The 16,386-nt window shown below is 44.7% G+C and overlaps 1 protein-coding gene across 1 annotated transcript; it reads right to left on the minus strand.

Annotated features, from left to right (window-relative positions):
• Positions 1–1,061: 1,061 nt before the first annotated feature.
• On the minus strand, positions 1,062–15,722 carry CLDN11 (claudin 11). The gene is made up of 3 exons (XM_069472935.1): positions 15,416–15,722; positions 11,690–11,854; positions 1,062–1,567 (listed from the first exon to the last, which is right to left on the minus strand). Exons 1-3 carry the CDS (start codon positions 15,639–15,641, stop codon positions 1,335–1,337), a joined length of 624 nt encoding a protein of 207 aa, XP_069329036.1. The 5' UTR covers positions 15,642–15,722; the 3' UTR covers positions 1,062–1,334.
• Between the last annotated feature and the right edge of the window lie 664 nt (positions 15,723–16,386).

Raw genomic sequence — 16,386 nt, forward strand, 5'->3', positions numbered from 1 at the left:
TAACTGCATAGTGCTTAGAACTTGGTTTCTGATTGCTGCCCATTTATCTATGAATTAATGATGCCATAAAGTCACTCCACTTAAGAAATCCAGAGAGCATCTGGGTTATATTTTTATGACTGCACATTATCACCATGATGCCATGAATAAAAGACAACCTTTTAATTATCCAGGGCAATGAAGAATGACTAGGTCTTGAATCGCTGATCATGTTCCCTGTAAATTACCAGTCGAGATGAACAAGTTTTTTAAAATCAATAATGATACCTCTGGATACAACAGAAGATTGAAGGCCAGTTTTGCAGACAGTCTGTTATTTTATTGCACAGATTTCACTTAAAGAACAAAATGCACCATCAGTGTTTGGAGAGTTTGGGGTCTCAGATACTGATATACCATCAGCGTTTACACCCGTAAAGCCAAATTCAACAGTACAATTTATGTTAAACAACATCACTTCAAGATGGCTAACAGAGTGAAAATAGAGAGAGAAAGGGAAAAAAGCTTTAAAAATGTAAGTTGAAGCATAGGAAAATGTAGTATTAAAAACCATATCATACAAATCTGAAAAAAATATTTTGTGGAATGTCTGTTAAAGTTATACTCACTTGTACTGTTATTTATTGCATAACTGAAGTCTAGTTGGATCATTTCCTTCATACTGATAAATTGAGAATTTCAGGAAAACCATGGTTATAAAAATGATCAATCTTGAAAAAGTATGTACAGATAAAATGTAAAATCATAAACTAAAAAATATCCCCACGCTTGCCCTCAACTTACAAAAGGGAAACTTTCCCATGGAGAGAAGGTTCCAACGATTCCCCTCCCTCTCCCGCCCCATGTCCCCAATTCCATCTTTGTGTATCTCCTCTAAGTAAATGACCTTGGAACTGAAGAGGGGGGAGGAAACAGAGAGGCATCTTTATGAGGCTCCCATTGTCATCTGTAACTGTTTGAAAAGTGTCTTTTATTTCTCTTCCCCACCCCCACCCAACTCAGCAATGTTTGCAAGACATTTAAAATTTAGAGAGAAACAAAATATATACACATAATCTTTTTAATAAACAACAAAGGAATGCCCAAGAAAAGAGCTAATAGTGGGCAACACCATGAGAAACATGTGAAGACATTATATGAGCTAGAGATCTCTTTTAAGGCAACCAAAAGATGGGGGGAGGGGATTAAGACTACGAAATGCCAGACAGGATGCTTTTCTAGACCTTTGGCTTTAGAGCCTGGCAGAGGAGTGGGCTTTCCCCCACTGTGGCAAGCAAACCTAGGGCCATAGGCCCAGTATCGACAGCACCTCCATGGGCAGCCTGCCCGCCCTCTTATACGTGGGCACTCTTGGCATGAGTCGGGGAGCTGGAGCCCGAAGAATAGTAGAAACGGTTTTCACCAAATGCCTGAGCATCCCCGGCACAGCAGATGATGACACAGCCACCCACGAGGCACAGCACAGCACCAATCCAGCCCGCATACAGGGAGTAGCCAAAGCTCACGATGGTGGTCTCACGGTGGGCACACACAGGGAACCAGATGGTGGCGACCATGGCGCAGAGAGCTGTGGAGACACGGAGAGAGCCATGACTGGCGTACCCACCACACACCAAGCCAGCAGGCAGGCCCATTCACTCCGATACACACCCCTCTGGCTCCCAACCAGCTCCTAAAACTCTGATACACAGCTGTGCTCCCTTGGCCATCTGAACCTCCAGGTTGGCATCTATAGAACAAGCCGACTAAAAGCTTGGGTCAAACCACTGGGTCCTTATTTTTTTCAACAGGTGGCAGTGGACACAAAAGAACTGCAATGTAAAAACCTAGAAATAAATCATTTAAGTCTAAAAATATTTGCAGTTATAATTCTATAGTTATACTTACCTAATTATACTTACTTGTATTATAATTATCTCTTTACATGTCTATTTCTCATTCCAGGCTCTGAGTTCCTTGAAGGCAAGGGCCAGTGTCTTATGTCTGCAAACTCAAGGTTTAGCTCGGTACCAGGTACCTAGTATGTGTTTAATGTGTGCTAATTGAATGACTGAATAACCTGAGCTGTTCAGAGGTGAGAAACAAGATGATGCCCGCCTCAATTTTCCACTCTATTTTTTCAATTTGGTCAATTCACATTACAAAAGCCTGGAGAAGCTATGAAATTTCTCTTGCTGGAGTGAATATGGCTAGACATCAGTGGAGTAGCAGACAAGAGTATGAGTTTGTATCATGCTTTTCACAATCAAAAAATCCCAACACAGGCCGGGCGCGGTGGCTCACGCCTATAATCCTAGCACTCTGGGAGGCCGAGGCGGGTGGATAGCTCAAGGTCAGGAGCTCGAGACCAGCCTGAGCAAGAGCGAGACTAAAAATAGAAAGAAATTATCTGGCCAACTAAAATATATATAGAAAAAATTAGCCGGGCATGGTGGTGCATGCCTGTAGTCCCAGCTACTCAGGAGGCTGAGGCGGTAGGATTGCTTAAGCTCAGGAGTTTGAGGTTGCTGTGAGCTAGGCTGACGCCACGGCACTCACTCTAGCCCGGGCAACAAAGCAAGACTCTGTCTTAAAAAAAAAAAAAAAAAAAAAAAAAATCCCAACACAAAATCCCAATGGATAAAAGAATTCACCCATTCAAGTGTTTTGTGGTGATGACATTTGTTGTGAGGAGTCAAAATGGTAGAACTTTATTTACGGTCCTGTACCAATCAGTCTAACCTTCCGATCAGTTTAGATTTTATAAAATAAGATAAGAAATAGCTTCTGTGTCATTTAGTTCTTCACCTCTTTATAAGCAAAGTAACAAAAGAAGGGCAGGCAGCAGTTTATAGACTTAAAAAATGTTTTTAAACCTCTAGACTAGCACTGCCAAATAGAGTAGCCACAGGCTACACGGGGCCATGGAACATATGTCATGAGGCTGGTGAAATGAACTGAATTTTGAATTTCAATTTTAATTTGAATGGCCACATGTGTCCAGTGCCTACTGTACTAAACAGCACAGTTCTAGACAAGTAACTCCATAACATCCTTTGAGATGGCACATTAAAGTTGGCAGACATAAAAATAGCAGTAACAATGAGGTTTCCAATTGTTAACCAGAAAAGCCATCAACGAATTCAAAACAGGGCATTGCATTGCCGGTCTGGTGTTTGCCCACCTGGGGCACCCTCGTCACTTTCAACCCAGCAACTTTTTTCTGACTTCTACTCATACTGAGTGATTTTCTGACTTACTCCCTATACCCACAGAGAGGAAATGTACTATTTCTTTAACACAAGCACTCAAATCTAAACTGAAAAAAAGATTCGTCGTACCCATTTTGAAAGACCTTTTAAACTATCTCATTGCATTTGTGTAACTTGTGATACATGTTTTTGTTGACACCAGACTAAGCCCAGCCCCACAAGCTGACTACAGATTCACATAAGTAGACGTGATTGCTGTCCTAAAAAGCATAGATCCCAAGTGGAAGTCAGAAGGAAGAAAGTGAATCTGGGGGGCTTTGAATTGCCCAGACTGGCTTTCTAATAGCCGGAATTCATTCCATTAATTGTGTAAAGATTGTCTAAGAAGCTACAATCTATTTATATGCTAATGGGTTCCTTTTTCTTAAAGAAGTAAGCACAATCATGCCAGCTTCTGTAATATTTTCATATGCGATACCATGAGAAGAAGTATTAAATATTTTCCTTCTGTGAATAGAATGTTCAAGAAGACCAGTATTTATCTGAGTCCTTCCTTTCCAGCCCAGGGCTTTGAAAACCTCAGATACAGGGGAAAGTCTTTTTCTTTCTCTTCCTCTGGCCATGGATTCCCATCAGGCAGCTGGGAGAACTGCTTGGCTATTGTCATAGTCATACTTTCAACAAGGCACAGAGATAAAGAAGCTCTATCAGGACAGAAATCCTCTCCTAGAGTGTTTCAGCCAGAGAGAATTGCTAAAGATTCCCCACAGTGATACAGAATCTAGCTACACACCCCTAGACCCTAAAAGTGGGCATTCGTTCTGCTATAGGCAAGAACAGCAACCTGGCAAGGCCTTCCAAGCACCAGGCTTGTTTAGAGCAAAAAGGAGGGGACTGAAAAGCTGAATTCTACAGCAAAAAGAGATTTAATTTCCAAGCAACTGATTTGGTTCAATCCAACCAATTTTTCCTATAAACAATTAACTGGTTTCAAAACAGCTCCTGGTTCAAATTAAGTTTTATATTTTCAATTACTTTGTATTTACACATACAGCACATACACCCATACACATGTATGAAAGCATTCTTCACCTCTAATGTAAACCTAACTTAACTTTCAGATTTGGTTTAGATTTCATAGAATAAGACAAGAAACTGCCTTTAAATTCATTTAATTCTTCCCCTTTTCCTAAGCAAATAATAAAACAAGGCTATCAGGCTCAATATCCCAAAAGTAGCCCTCAGGCTTGGTTTTGAGTGTTTTGAGGATTTTGTTAGATTTTATTCCAATATAATTAATTAGCAAAAGGAAAAATCAGAAAAATGTCTAAATAGTTATCCAATGAATCTCACAGGGCTGAATGAGTGAATGGGTGGACAGATGGAAGGATGGAAGGATCGAAGGATGGATGAGACGAAGTCTCATTTCAGTTCTACTTTCTACATCATACACACTAAAAACTGACTTCCAAAATCATAAAACCTTATGGTGACTTTAACCCACTGAAAGTCACAAGCTCATCATTTACCTCGTTAAAGATTTCCTTCTTTCATAATTCATGCAAAATGAAGCAAATGAGCACCAGCAGGCTCTTGACTTCCTAGTAGACAAATGATCCCTGGGTGGAATTCCTGTGGCTCTCAAAGATGAACCACATCAAAACCACTAAAAAATGACAGACTACCACACAACATGAAAGGAAATGAGAGGCTCACTGGAAACAGTGACCTTTGATTGAACTCAAAACGAAAAATGTTTAGAAACCAAAAAGGAGAATTTACTCAATGGTTTGAAGAGAGAGAGGGATATGTTTTGACTGGTAAAGTTAAAAATGCAAGTCAAATCATTACTTAACTTAAAAAATGTGAAATAGTAATAGAACTGGCAACCATTTTTGGCTTTCTTAAAGACACAGAAAGCCTGCCACATTTATTTTTAGTTGCAGATTCCCCCCCCAAAAGAATTTCAAATGGTTCTCTTAGTTATTAGGGGAAAATAAACGTTTTTCTGAAAAGTCACAGTTACCTTAAATTAAAGAAAATTGAAGAACTATAAAGGGAATTTGGGTTATTTTCTTTTTACCATCATCAGAATTTATTTTTAAATTAAGTCTCTAAAAACAAGACAGAGTAATTTTAGCACTCAGATTTTTCAGTCTCTTTCTCCTCTTTTACCTTCAGAAGATGTAGTAGTTAACTGCACAAAGGCGGGGGGAGTGGGATCTGCCATTTGTTTTTGGGAAATGGAAAGTAAAAATTAGGGTTATTCTTAGCTAAAAAAGGAAAAGAAGAAAAAGGGGGAAAGGGAGAAGAAAAATTCACCACGTAGACACAGATTCACCGGGACTTGGTTTTCTTGTAAGTAGGATTCCTTGTTCTTCAGAGAATAAAATTGTTTGCCTCTTTTGAGACCAAGTTTCAAATAATGTAATAAATGTGTTCTTTAATTGGTAGGATACAGCCTTGATAAAAGTTAACAATGATCTTGACGTGATCAAACACAGAAAATATTTGGGAAGGTAATTTTATTTTATTTATTTTTTATTTTTATTTTTATTTTTTAAGAAACAGGGGGTCTGTCCCTGTTGCCCAGCCTAGAGTGCTATGGCATGATCATAGCTCACTGCAGCCTTGAACTCCTGGGCTTAAGGGATCCTCCCACCTCAGCCTCCCAAGTAGATGGGACTATAGGCATGTGCCACCACACCTGGCTAATTTTTTATATTTTTTTGTAGAGATGGGGATCTCACTGTGTTGTCCAGGCTAGTGTTGAACTCCTGGGTTCAAGTGATCCTCCTGTCTTGGCCTCCCAAAGTGCTGGGATTACAGGTGTGAGCCACTGCACCTGATTTAGAAGGCAATTTTAGAGCAATGAAATGGAAGTGTAGTTTTTAATCTCTTTAGAGATTCAATGACACATGACAATATATGCAGTTAAATAAATGTGAGGAAGTTAAAATTGATATAGGTGTGTTTGACTTTGGAGGTAACTACTGAGAGAGAGAGAAAGAGAAACAAACAGACAAGAGACAGAGAAAGACAAGATCACCAGACACTGACATTTCTTCCTTCTCCAATGAACACCTCTTCTCAGGTTTTGTCACTTCCCACTGAAAGGACTTTTAAAAGCACCATTTCTAGCACAGAGCAAAACTGAGATTTGCTTTAAAAAAATCTGGGGACTGAAGAAATGGAAACATGGAAAGATAAAGCATATAATCCATGAGTAGATCATTACAGAGAAGGAGTTTGGGTTAGGGGGGCAGTTATTACATTATTCTGTCTAATTTTGTATAGGCTTGAAATTTTCCACAATAAGAACATTTTTAGGCTGGGCTCGGCAGCTCACGCCTGTAATCTTAGCATTCTGGGAGCCTGAGGCAGGAGGATCACTTGAGCCCAGGAGTTTGAGGCTCCAGTGAGCTATGATGACGCCACGGCACTCTAGCTCGAGCAACAGAGCAAGACCCTGTCTCAAAAAACAAAAGTTTTTAAAGACCTCCACCACCTAACATTTTACAATGCACTGAACACTGTACTGTCTTCTACAATCAATACTATGATAACATATGACCTAAGTAGCAATTAACTTTAGCTTTTCACAAGGAAGCCAGTTAAGGCAACAAGTAATGAGATTTCCAACCAGCTGTTGGTTGGAGTCATATTTACCTGTTGTTTTCTTATCATTTGAAACTAAAAAATGTTTAGTTTTTCTTTTTTTTAATTTGTCATCCTCTAAAATATTGACTTAAGAAAACACAGTTGCAATCATCAAATCAATGGAATATTTGAGTACATTATTTTCCTGGCCTGATTTCAACATTTTTCGCTTTATTTCTATTCCATGCATCATTATCATTTTTTCCCCTATAGCCTTTTTAAAAAGGCAGCCTTGTCGTTATTTGTTAATCTTTTTTAATCACAGAATTCAGACACAGGAGGAACTCATAAAGCATTTAGTGCCTCCAATTTTACTGATGAAGTCATTTTTAGCCACAATCATACTAACACGCCACATCCTTTCCACTGTCCATATGAAGTTTCATTTAGATTAAGGACTTGTTTGTATAAAATTAATGAGTTCAGAGGAAGAGTTTTCCTAACTGTGCTCTTAAAGCCCTGGGATTACAAGCATCCCACTGGGAAGCATCCAAGGACTCCTTTTCCCTGTAGGACATCGGATTCTGTGTGCATGACAAGTTCAGTGTGGCCTGCATTTGTACCTACCCTATGATTTACTGCAATTTCACTATTAACCTGGAAGTTCCAAGATAAAATAACTTTTTCCCACAAATAAGGGAGAAGATGAAAATACTCCACTTTGAAAGTACACATCCTTACCTTCCATTGCCTACCACAATCCCTAAAAATGCCCAAATAAAGTATTTTCTAGCTTGTAGCAAGGTGAGAATGAGACTGAATCAGAACTAAGATTCAGGGTTTTCAGTAGGGTAGCTTAATGTGGCCTTTCATAATGGAATAAGCAAAAACTCTATCCATCCCCACACTCTGGTTTCTACAAAGTAAACAAAGGAAATATTTCCATTAGAACAGGATAAAAGGTGGTATTTCCAAAAAAAAGGTTATTGTCTTTCCTTACCAGTTTCATATGTGAAGATGACCCTGAGGAAATCAGACATGATTAGAAGAATATCCATTGCCCTCTGGGTTAGGTCCCTGTTTCTTCTAACCAACAATAGTAATAATAATAGCAGTCATTTATTGAGCACTTACTATGTGCCAGATACCATACTAAATAATTTCCATATATCATCTCACTGATCTTACCAACCCATGAAATAGGCATTATTGTTCCCATTTTGTAAAAGGGATCAAGACATTAAGTAACTGCCCTAATGCACACAGCTAGAAAGTAGTAGATTCTAGATTCAGTATAGTTACAACGGTCTGACTCCAGCTGATAAGATAAAACAATTCAGGACACAGGCACCTCCTGCCTTGGCAGGGACCCTTGAAAGGCCACGAACAGAGCAGCTTAGCCTTAGTTCCACCCAGATCTGAGGTGCCTACTGCTCCTGGTGCTACTCATGTGGCTTAAGAAGCCAGCAGCATCAGGCTCCTATTTCTTCCCCCACAGCAGGAACCAAATCCTCACACCATTAAACTTAGACTGCTGAGAAGATAAAGTTGTACGACAGACAATTTTTTTAAGCTTTCAGAAAAATAATTACAGGTTTTCAGGATCACGAAAAACTGAAGTTAATTAATAGTGTTGACAGTTTTCATACCAAGAGTAGCTGTAATACTGTCCAGTTCCCAGGCCCCCGAGCCCCAGGGGTGCCTCATCCCCTATAGTCAGCACCCACACCTCAGCTGGAGCCCCATTCGGTGACCCTGGGACCCAGCACAGGCCCACACTGGCTTGTCCCCAGAGCATGGCAGAAACCAGCCCACAGCAACACAAAGGGAGCCTTCACTCTCTGTCACTCCTCCCACCCACTGCCAACAGGGGAAAACAAGGCACTCAGGGCTCCGTGGGGAGAGAACCTAGAGGAGATCGCAGGTGCCACACTTGAGACAATGAGCTCTACATTTCCACAGCTAGCTCGCTCCAGTCAAAACAACAGCCGACCCACTGAGAAATGAATCCGGGCAGGAGCAAAGAGGAGGCAGACAATACTGGAAATGCAAAGCTGCCCAAGGGCCACGAGGGGCCCCTACTCCCATCCAAATGGTGAGTGTCCGGAAAGGTGCAGCCTCCTTGGTCGGGTCAGATCGCTTGATGCCCGGTTTCCCCCCCAATTTCACTCCAGCCAGCAAATAGGGACTGAGGGACTCACGCCCACCACCTGGCCCCCGCTCACCCTCCTCATCTATGATTCTGTCTATCTACACCAACCCATTTTTAAAAGATAAAGAAAAACTAATTCAGCTAGGAAATTTCAAACCACTGGTTGCTTTTTTTTATTTACATGCAGGTTCTCTCTCTGTTGCCCAGGCTGGAGTGCGAGTGGCACTGGAATGGCATGATCAGAGATCACTGTAGCCTCAAACGCTCAAACTCCTGGACTCAGGTGATCTTCCCTCCCCAGCCTCCCATGTAGCTGGGGCCATGCCCAGCTGGTATTTCAATTTTGGTAGAGACAGAGTCTTGCTGTGTTGCCCAGGCTGGTCTCAAACTCCTGGCCTCAATCAATCCTCCCACTTGGCTTCCCAAAGTGCTGGAATTACAGACGTGAACCACCGAGTCCAGCCTGCTTTTTTTTTTTTTTTTTTCATGACCCTGGTTATTCAACTAAACAATTCAGTTGTTTTTAGGGGTTTTTTTAAAAAACCAATTCGTCTACATGTTTGTTTTTGTGCCTCTATTTTCCACTGGGTTTGTTTGTTTATTTTAATATATTCTCTTACTTGTGGAAACTGTGACTCTCATATGGAAGACCAGAATTTCTGAAGATGAGCACCTAACACAACAGACCCATCCTTTTGGCTCTGTCATCCTCAGAGACCAAGAGGCCGTCAGGGGCTTCCATGAGAACGTGAGGAAAGTAACAAACAACAGCAAGTGTCCAGGATGAGAAGGGTTCATGTGGATTCTGCAAACCCAGTTGACTTTTAGAGCTTTGGCCTTCCCGTTGGAAAGGGAATTGAACACAAAGATCTGACCGCCGAAAAGCCCACATGAGGGAGGGCCTGTGAGTTAGATAAAGCACAGGACACTGATTATGTGTCTCCTGTGTGGCGCTGGCACACAAATTCTTTGTGGCTGGAATCAAAATTTCCATGCCCAGATTCTTCTTTGGAAATTACAGTGGTCTTTTCACTCCTGTTACACACACGCATGCACGCACTCACACACATCCTCTCCCCCTGAATTCTCCATGGCTTCACAAACCCCTGCAAACCTCCATCCCTCTGCAATCCTGGGAAATAGCACCCCACCTCTCATGTCCCCTCAACTCATGGGTGTCACTGTGTGGGAGAAGGCTCCAGGTGGGACGTGACCATCACTAAGTGGCATTGACCCACACAGACCCCTCCCCCTTCCCCCTCAAGCACATGATTTGATGTGCCAATTTGGGGATGTGAACTCCTTGTCTCAGGAGAATGTGACTTTATGTCTAACCCATGTCCAAATCAGTTTCCTCTCACTGATATATATACTTCGCATCAAGAGCTGCTGTTCTTATAATTCATATCCTCTATTAGGATTTAGAATGCACTAATAGAATTAGCATCCAAGAAAAAAAGTGGAGAGAAATGAAATCCCTGAAGAGATTCCATAGGTTGCTAAATCGAGCCCCGTTGTGTGCAGGTGTAATCAGCAAAGCAGAACAAGCACGTGCCATTTCCTTGTCCTGGACTTTCCTTCCTGCAATCCATGACCTGACCACCTACTCTTCAAGTCGCAGGCTCATCTCTGGGTTCTTCTGCTCTAGAAACTCATTGGAAATTCATCCAGTCTAGGTTAGGTGCCTTCCTACGTGTGTGCACAGCCCCTGTGTCTTTGTTAGATGAGCACACACCACACTCTATCGAGATGTCCAGGTACACTCAGAGCAGAGACTGCCTTTCCCCCAGTACCCCCAATGTCTACCACAGAGCCTGACCCATGTGCTCAGGGAAGGCTTACTGAGTAAAAGACGGAATCCTCACCTGGTGACCTACCATCCTCAACACCTTACTTTTCTCTCACCTTCCTCTTTCTCTATTCTTTCTTTATATATTAATTGAGGTTCTCAATCTTGGCCGCACATAAGCATCACCTAGGGAGCTTTCAAAAACTATCTTTGTGGCCAGGCGCGGTGGCTCACGCCTGTAATCCTAGCACTCTGGGAGGCCGAGGTGGGCGGATCGTTTGAGCTCAGGAGTTCGAGACCAGCCTGAGCAAGAGCGAGACCCCATCTCTAAATAGAAAGAAATTATATGGACAGCTAAAAATATATATAGAAAAAATTAGCCGGGCATGGTGGTGCATGCCTGTAGTCCCAGCTACTTGGGAAGCTGAGACAGGAGGATCCCTTGAGCTCAGGAGTTTGAGGTTGCTGTGAGCTAGGCAGAGGCCACGGCACTCAGTCTAGCCTGGGCAACAAAGTGAGACTCTGTCTCAAAAAAAAAAAAAAAAATATCTTTGCCTGGCCTGATCCCCAGAAAATTCTGATTCAATGATTTGCTGTGGGACCTGGGCATGAGTGTGCTAAAAGGAATTCCACTGTGAAGCCTGAGTAGAGAGCCACCACGTAGCTCTCTTCTGTCCTTCTGGTATTTCCTGCCCTTAAAATATTTTTCTTTTTCTTTTTAAACTAATTTGCATGTTCAGTGACCCCCACCCACCCCCCACACCAAACATTACTAACCCCTCTGTGTACTGCCTGTGAAATACAAAGGGATGTGGATTGTGGGGGTCCCTTCCTCAGGGGAGTCATTCCACTCCCCATCACATTTCTCTTGAACTCGATGAAGCATCAACCAGCCACAGGATTTGAGATTCCCCAGGTTCACTCAGAGTCGGGGTGCCATAGAGAAAGCTGTCTTACCCAGCAGAATGAGCATAACACCAGCCAGCTGGGCTCGCCTGTACTTGGCCACACCAGGCTCGTGGCCCATTCGGATGCAGGGGAGAACCGTCAGCAGCAGCAAAATGGCCGGCAGCCCCAGCACCGAGGCGGCAATCATCAGGGCTCGGCAAGCCTGCACGTAGCCTGGGAAGGAGAGAGCAGACAGGATGGGGTTAAACCAGGGCCCTCTCAGTTCCTCAGCCCTGCCTCATGGGCGCTGAGCACCACCTCCCTTCTTCCCTCTTGCCCCATCTCAGGACTTAGAATGTGTTGTCTTAGATCGCTAAGCACTTTCAACTTTTGAAGCCACTCAGCAAGAAGAAAGGGGTCTGGAGAGACTAAATGGGGATCTTCAGTTTAGACCACTTGGCCAAGCCTCCAGGACAGAGGGGCCAAGCGTCCGTTTACATTATTATATCACCCTGTGAATGTTCAAATGAAAACTCAACTCTTCCAACGTCTTCTGTGATGGCGTATGTTGGTTCCGGTCTGCTACTGACATGCTCTACCCGTGTGATCTTGGGCAAATTACCTAACTGCTATGTCTCACTTTCCTCATCTATAGAGTAAAAATAATAATAGTACCTACATGTCTCTAATAGAATTCTACTGAAAATTAAATCACTTATTTCATGCAGTGCTTAAAACAGTGCCTATACCAAAGACTCAAAAAAAAAAGGGGGGGTTAGCTATTATTATTGGTGTTAATAGTCTGTGTCTGTGCAGTGCTTTTATCTCCAAGTGTACTGGGTGATTTTGTTCTAACCGTGTGCTTTTAATTCACACTGGTGTGAATTATGTATGGCCCTAACCTAGACTAAGCCAAGACTCAGGCTTCCTCTCTTTGCTGTCTCCCCAGAGGCTGCTGTCCTCAGAGATCTTGCCATCTGTAGAGGGTTGGGCTCCCTCTCCTGCCTCACCCACAGTGCCCTGGGAATGCTTCCCCAACTGCCCATCGTCACTGCTTAACAGACATCTCTGCAGCCCTGGGGATTCCTGGAAGGCAGATACCTGCCTGGGTATAGGGAGTTAACACAGTGCCCACAATAGATCATGGAAACAAACAAGTACAAATGAAGGAATAGTGAATTGCATAATAAAAGAGTGGAGCAAAACTAACTGAACTTTATACTGTCAAGTAAAATGCCAAGTAACGACTTTATTAAGAAACAGAATACAATATGTGCAATACTTATATAGAATCAATCTGACAAGATGCTAGAATTTCACAGACTGAAATTTATTGGTTCCCTTTTAAATTTAATGTTTCTCATCAAAACACTCTCCCCCTCTTAAAGAAAAAAAATAAAGGTTGCATTTATTACTCTCCCTTTCTAGCTCAGAGGGTGAGACAGAGTTAGTGACAAAGCCAAAAAATTAGCCCCAACTTCTTCCTCACACACCAGGACCCTGATTTGTGCACAAAGACCTAACTTCAACATTGTCTTTTAGCAAGGTATGTTTTGCCAGAACTCAGACTTCACAAGGGTCCTCTTCCAACCACTGCCCATCTCAGCTCCTTCGGAATTAAGGATAATCAATCACTCAAGTATCTGCTAACTTGAAGATCCCCAGAGAGGAGCCACAGGAAGTCTGAAGCCCAGCCCCTGACCCAGCCCTATGCTCTTGCATCTTGTAGGAGAGACAGTGTCGACACAAGGGAGGCAGTCAGCTAGCAACAGAGGTTCTGAAATTCATAGCACTGGCTGTCCACGTGCTACAGTGCCAAGGCCATGTCTGCAAATCAAAAGATGGAGACTGAGGACTGTTCCTGTCCCCATCCAAAATATGAGGGACAAGAGAATAGGAAATTAGGCCCTCTCTAAAACACACTCCCCTCTGAGGGATGATCATTGTTCTCTAGAAAAAAACCACTTGGCACTGAATGCTTAGTAAACTTAACTTCAGGGGAAGGAGGCAAAGAGTAATTTTATGCTTCAGTCAAATGTCCTTACAAATACCATGCCCAGCTTTTAATGAAATATTATAGCCACCATTTATGGAGCATACACTATATCAAAAAAGATTTGCATTTCTTATTTAATCCTCAAATAATTGAGAAAGGTAGGTAGTTGGTTTGATTTTAATTTTTAAAAGAAGACAACTGAGGTTCATTGAGGTTAGTAATTTGTCCCAGATAGCCCAGATTGTAAGTCCTAGATCCTGGAGTCTGACCCAGGACAATCAACCCACTATTAATTGAAACTGGGTCCAGATCTGGGTTCCCACATCTCTGTCCCTCTGAAAGTCCAAAATGAAGAAAAGGATAGTGTAGGGCAAGTCTGATAAGCACTGTGTGCACCTACTGTGTGCCAGAGGAGATGCTGGGTCCAGAAGAGGATGCAATGAGAATAATAGAACACCATCTATATATGTGAGAAATTTAAAACGTAATGGGAGACCTTGACTCACGAACTATGAACAAAAAACAAGGTGAAACGTGCCCTGGTGGGGATAAGAAACAAGTACTAGGGCAGCAAGGAGGAATGTGGGGGATTCATCCCCACTGCGAGGACTGCGAAATAGGGGTCACTTCGGGGAGTCTTAAAGGGCGAGCAGAGTCTCTGGTGAAGGAAAGACCCTTCTGGGAGAAGGCCCAAAGTGGACGGCTCCCAGACTGGCAGCTTCAGGGCCAGGTTCTCTCCACCTTCAGGAAACGGGACATGCTCTTAAATGCACACAACTCACGAAGACCAGGACGACAGAAGGAAACCTTGTAGGAGCCAGGGCCGGGATAAGCCTTCCGGGCAGGACAGATTCCCAGCAGAAAACCAAGGGGGTGTCCGCGACATTACCATTTGCCCAACTGGCCCATGGTTTAAATCTGAATCAAAACTGCAAGTGAAAATGTGGCCCCCAGCCGGCGTCGGGAAAGGAGAAGGCCTGTGTGTTCTTCCCCTCCGCCCCGCAGTCTGAGACATAGCTGGGGGGATGGGTGAGCGCCCCTCAGCGCGATGCGTCTCCCCAGTGGTCTGCCGGCTCTTCCTAATCCATCCAAGTGTCGCGGAGCGAGAGACAGACGCCCTGCAGCTTCGCGGTCCGACGCCCCCACGCAGCAGGGGGCAGGGGGCGGGGGCACTAGGAAACCTAAGACAGGCCCTGGAACGTGTGGGAACCAACCCTCAGGTTTGATAAACTGGGCAGCCCAGAGATGTCCTTGAAAGTAAATCGTTCAGCTGCCGGTTGGGCAGACCTAGGAGGGCCCTAACCTGGCCAGGGCGCCTCGGCCATCCCACTAGGACTGGGAAACTGAGCCTGAGTCTGTTCAAATCTCCCGAAAGTTTGCGTTTCACTCTTTCCTTCTCACCTCTGCGGTTGGAATGTAACGGGAAAGCAAAGCGCTGCGGGAGGGGAGGCCCGGCAGGGCAGTGAAGTACTTCAGTTGACATCGGGGAGGAGGGGACGGTAATTAACATGGACTGTGTTCCTACTAAGTGTCTATGTCTCAGTTCATTAAATTTTCAAGACGACTTGGCTGGTGTTACCACTGGCTAAATTACCACTATTATCTCAAACTTCAGATAAGAAAACCGAGGCTAAGAGAGGTTAAGTTCAGGGCTACCTAGTTCTTCTACAACCAATTGGGACTGGGTGTGTCAAAACCATGTCCAAAGGTCTTCGAGCCCCCAAAATGTTTCTATGAACGCCGTCTAACCCAGAGGATACGGGTTTAGGAGTAGCCTATTGGAAGGTCGGGGTCCTTACCCGGCAGAATGAGGATGTCCACCAGGGGCTTGCAGTGGTACAGCCCCGTGGCCATGACGCAGTCAGCCCATAGCCCCTTGGAGCCAAGTTCATCCAGCTTGCGGCATGTGGGGATGGTGTAGCCGCAGGTCACCACCCAGTCATTGGTGGATGTGGTCACGATGATGCCAATCCAGCCCACGAAGCTCGTGACAAAGCCCACCACCTGCAGGCACGTGGCCACCATGGTGGCCGCCAGGACGTCCCCGCGCCTCGTCTCTCACGTCTGTGCGCCGGCCCTGGGCTGGACAGCGCCTGCCCTGGTACCTTTCGCGAGCCGCTGGTGGGCGACGGCCCGAGGCGCGACAGTCGAGGCGGCAGCTGGCCGCGAGAGGCAGCGAGCTCGGCTGCGACCCAGAGGCGGGCGCCAGGCGAGGACAGCGACGGGCGCACGGCGAGACAGCCGGGACAGCAGCGCTGCTGGGCAGCGCACCCCCGCCCCCTCTTTAAACCGCATAGCCCCGGCCGGCGTGCGCCAATCGGCGACAGCCCCGGGTCGAGCCGGCCAATCGCAGGGCGGGGTCCGAAGTGGAGCGTGGAAGGGAGCCGACCGAACAGAGGGGGCCAGCTGGCCGCCCCGCCGGGCGGGTGGCCCGCAGTCGGTGCTGGAAAGTAAAACAATTCTATGCAGGTCCAAGAAATGGAGAGCGCAAAGAGGGCGCGCGTCAGGCGCGAGTTCTGTTCTGCTGCGCGTTACTTCTCCCCTTGCTGCCCCGCTCTCATCTCCGTTTCGCTCCGTCCCTCCTCGTCTTCTCCCCACTCGCTCTCCCCGGCTGGTGCGCGCTCCCGGTGCAGGTCCCCCGCGGCCCAGGACTGTAGGGCGGATAACTGCCCTGAGGGACGTGAGTTACTCAGCATACCATAGTTATTAGTAGAAAGAAAACGAGGCTTTCCCGTGGTCGAAAATCATCAGAGGCACATAGCCACAGTAA

Source organism: Eulemur rufifrons, chromosome 7 (assembly GCF_041146395.1).
Source record: "Eulemur rufifrons isolate Redbay chromosome 7, OSU_ERuf_1, whole genome shotgun sequence".
Classification (NCBI taxonomy): Eukaryota; Metazoa; Chordata; class Mammalia; order Primates; family Lemuridae; genus Eulemur; species Eulemur rufifrons.

What these genes read in the sequence shown, in the direction of transcription:
- CLDN11 (XM_069472935.1), bottom strand. Translation starts at nt 15,641, where the DNA reads ATGGTGGCCACGTGCCTGCAGGTGGTGGGCTTTGTCACGAGCTTCGTG. An exon ending in GGACATCCTCATTCTGCCGG is followed by an intron (nt 11,855 to 15,415) that starts GTAAGGACCCCG and finishes TCTCCTTCCCAG; the next exon opens with GCTACGTGCAGGCTTGCCGA. An exon ending in TGTTATGCTCATTCTGCTGG is followed by an intron (nt 1,568 to 11,689) that starts GTAAGACAGCTT and finishes GTGTCTCCACAG; the next exon opens with CTCTCTGCGCCATGGTCGCC.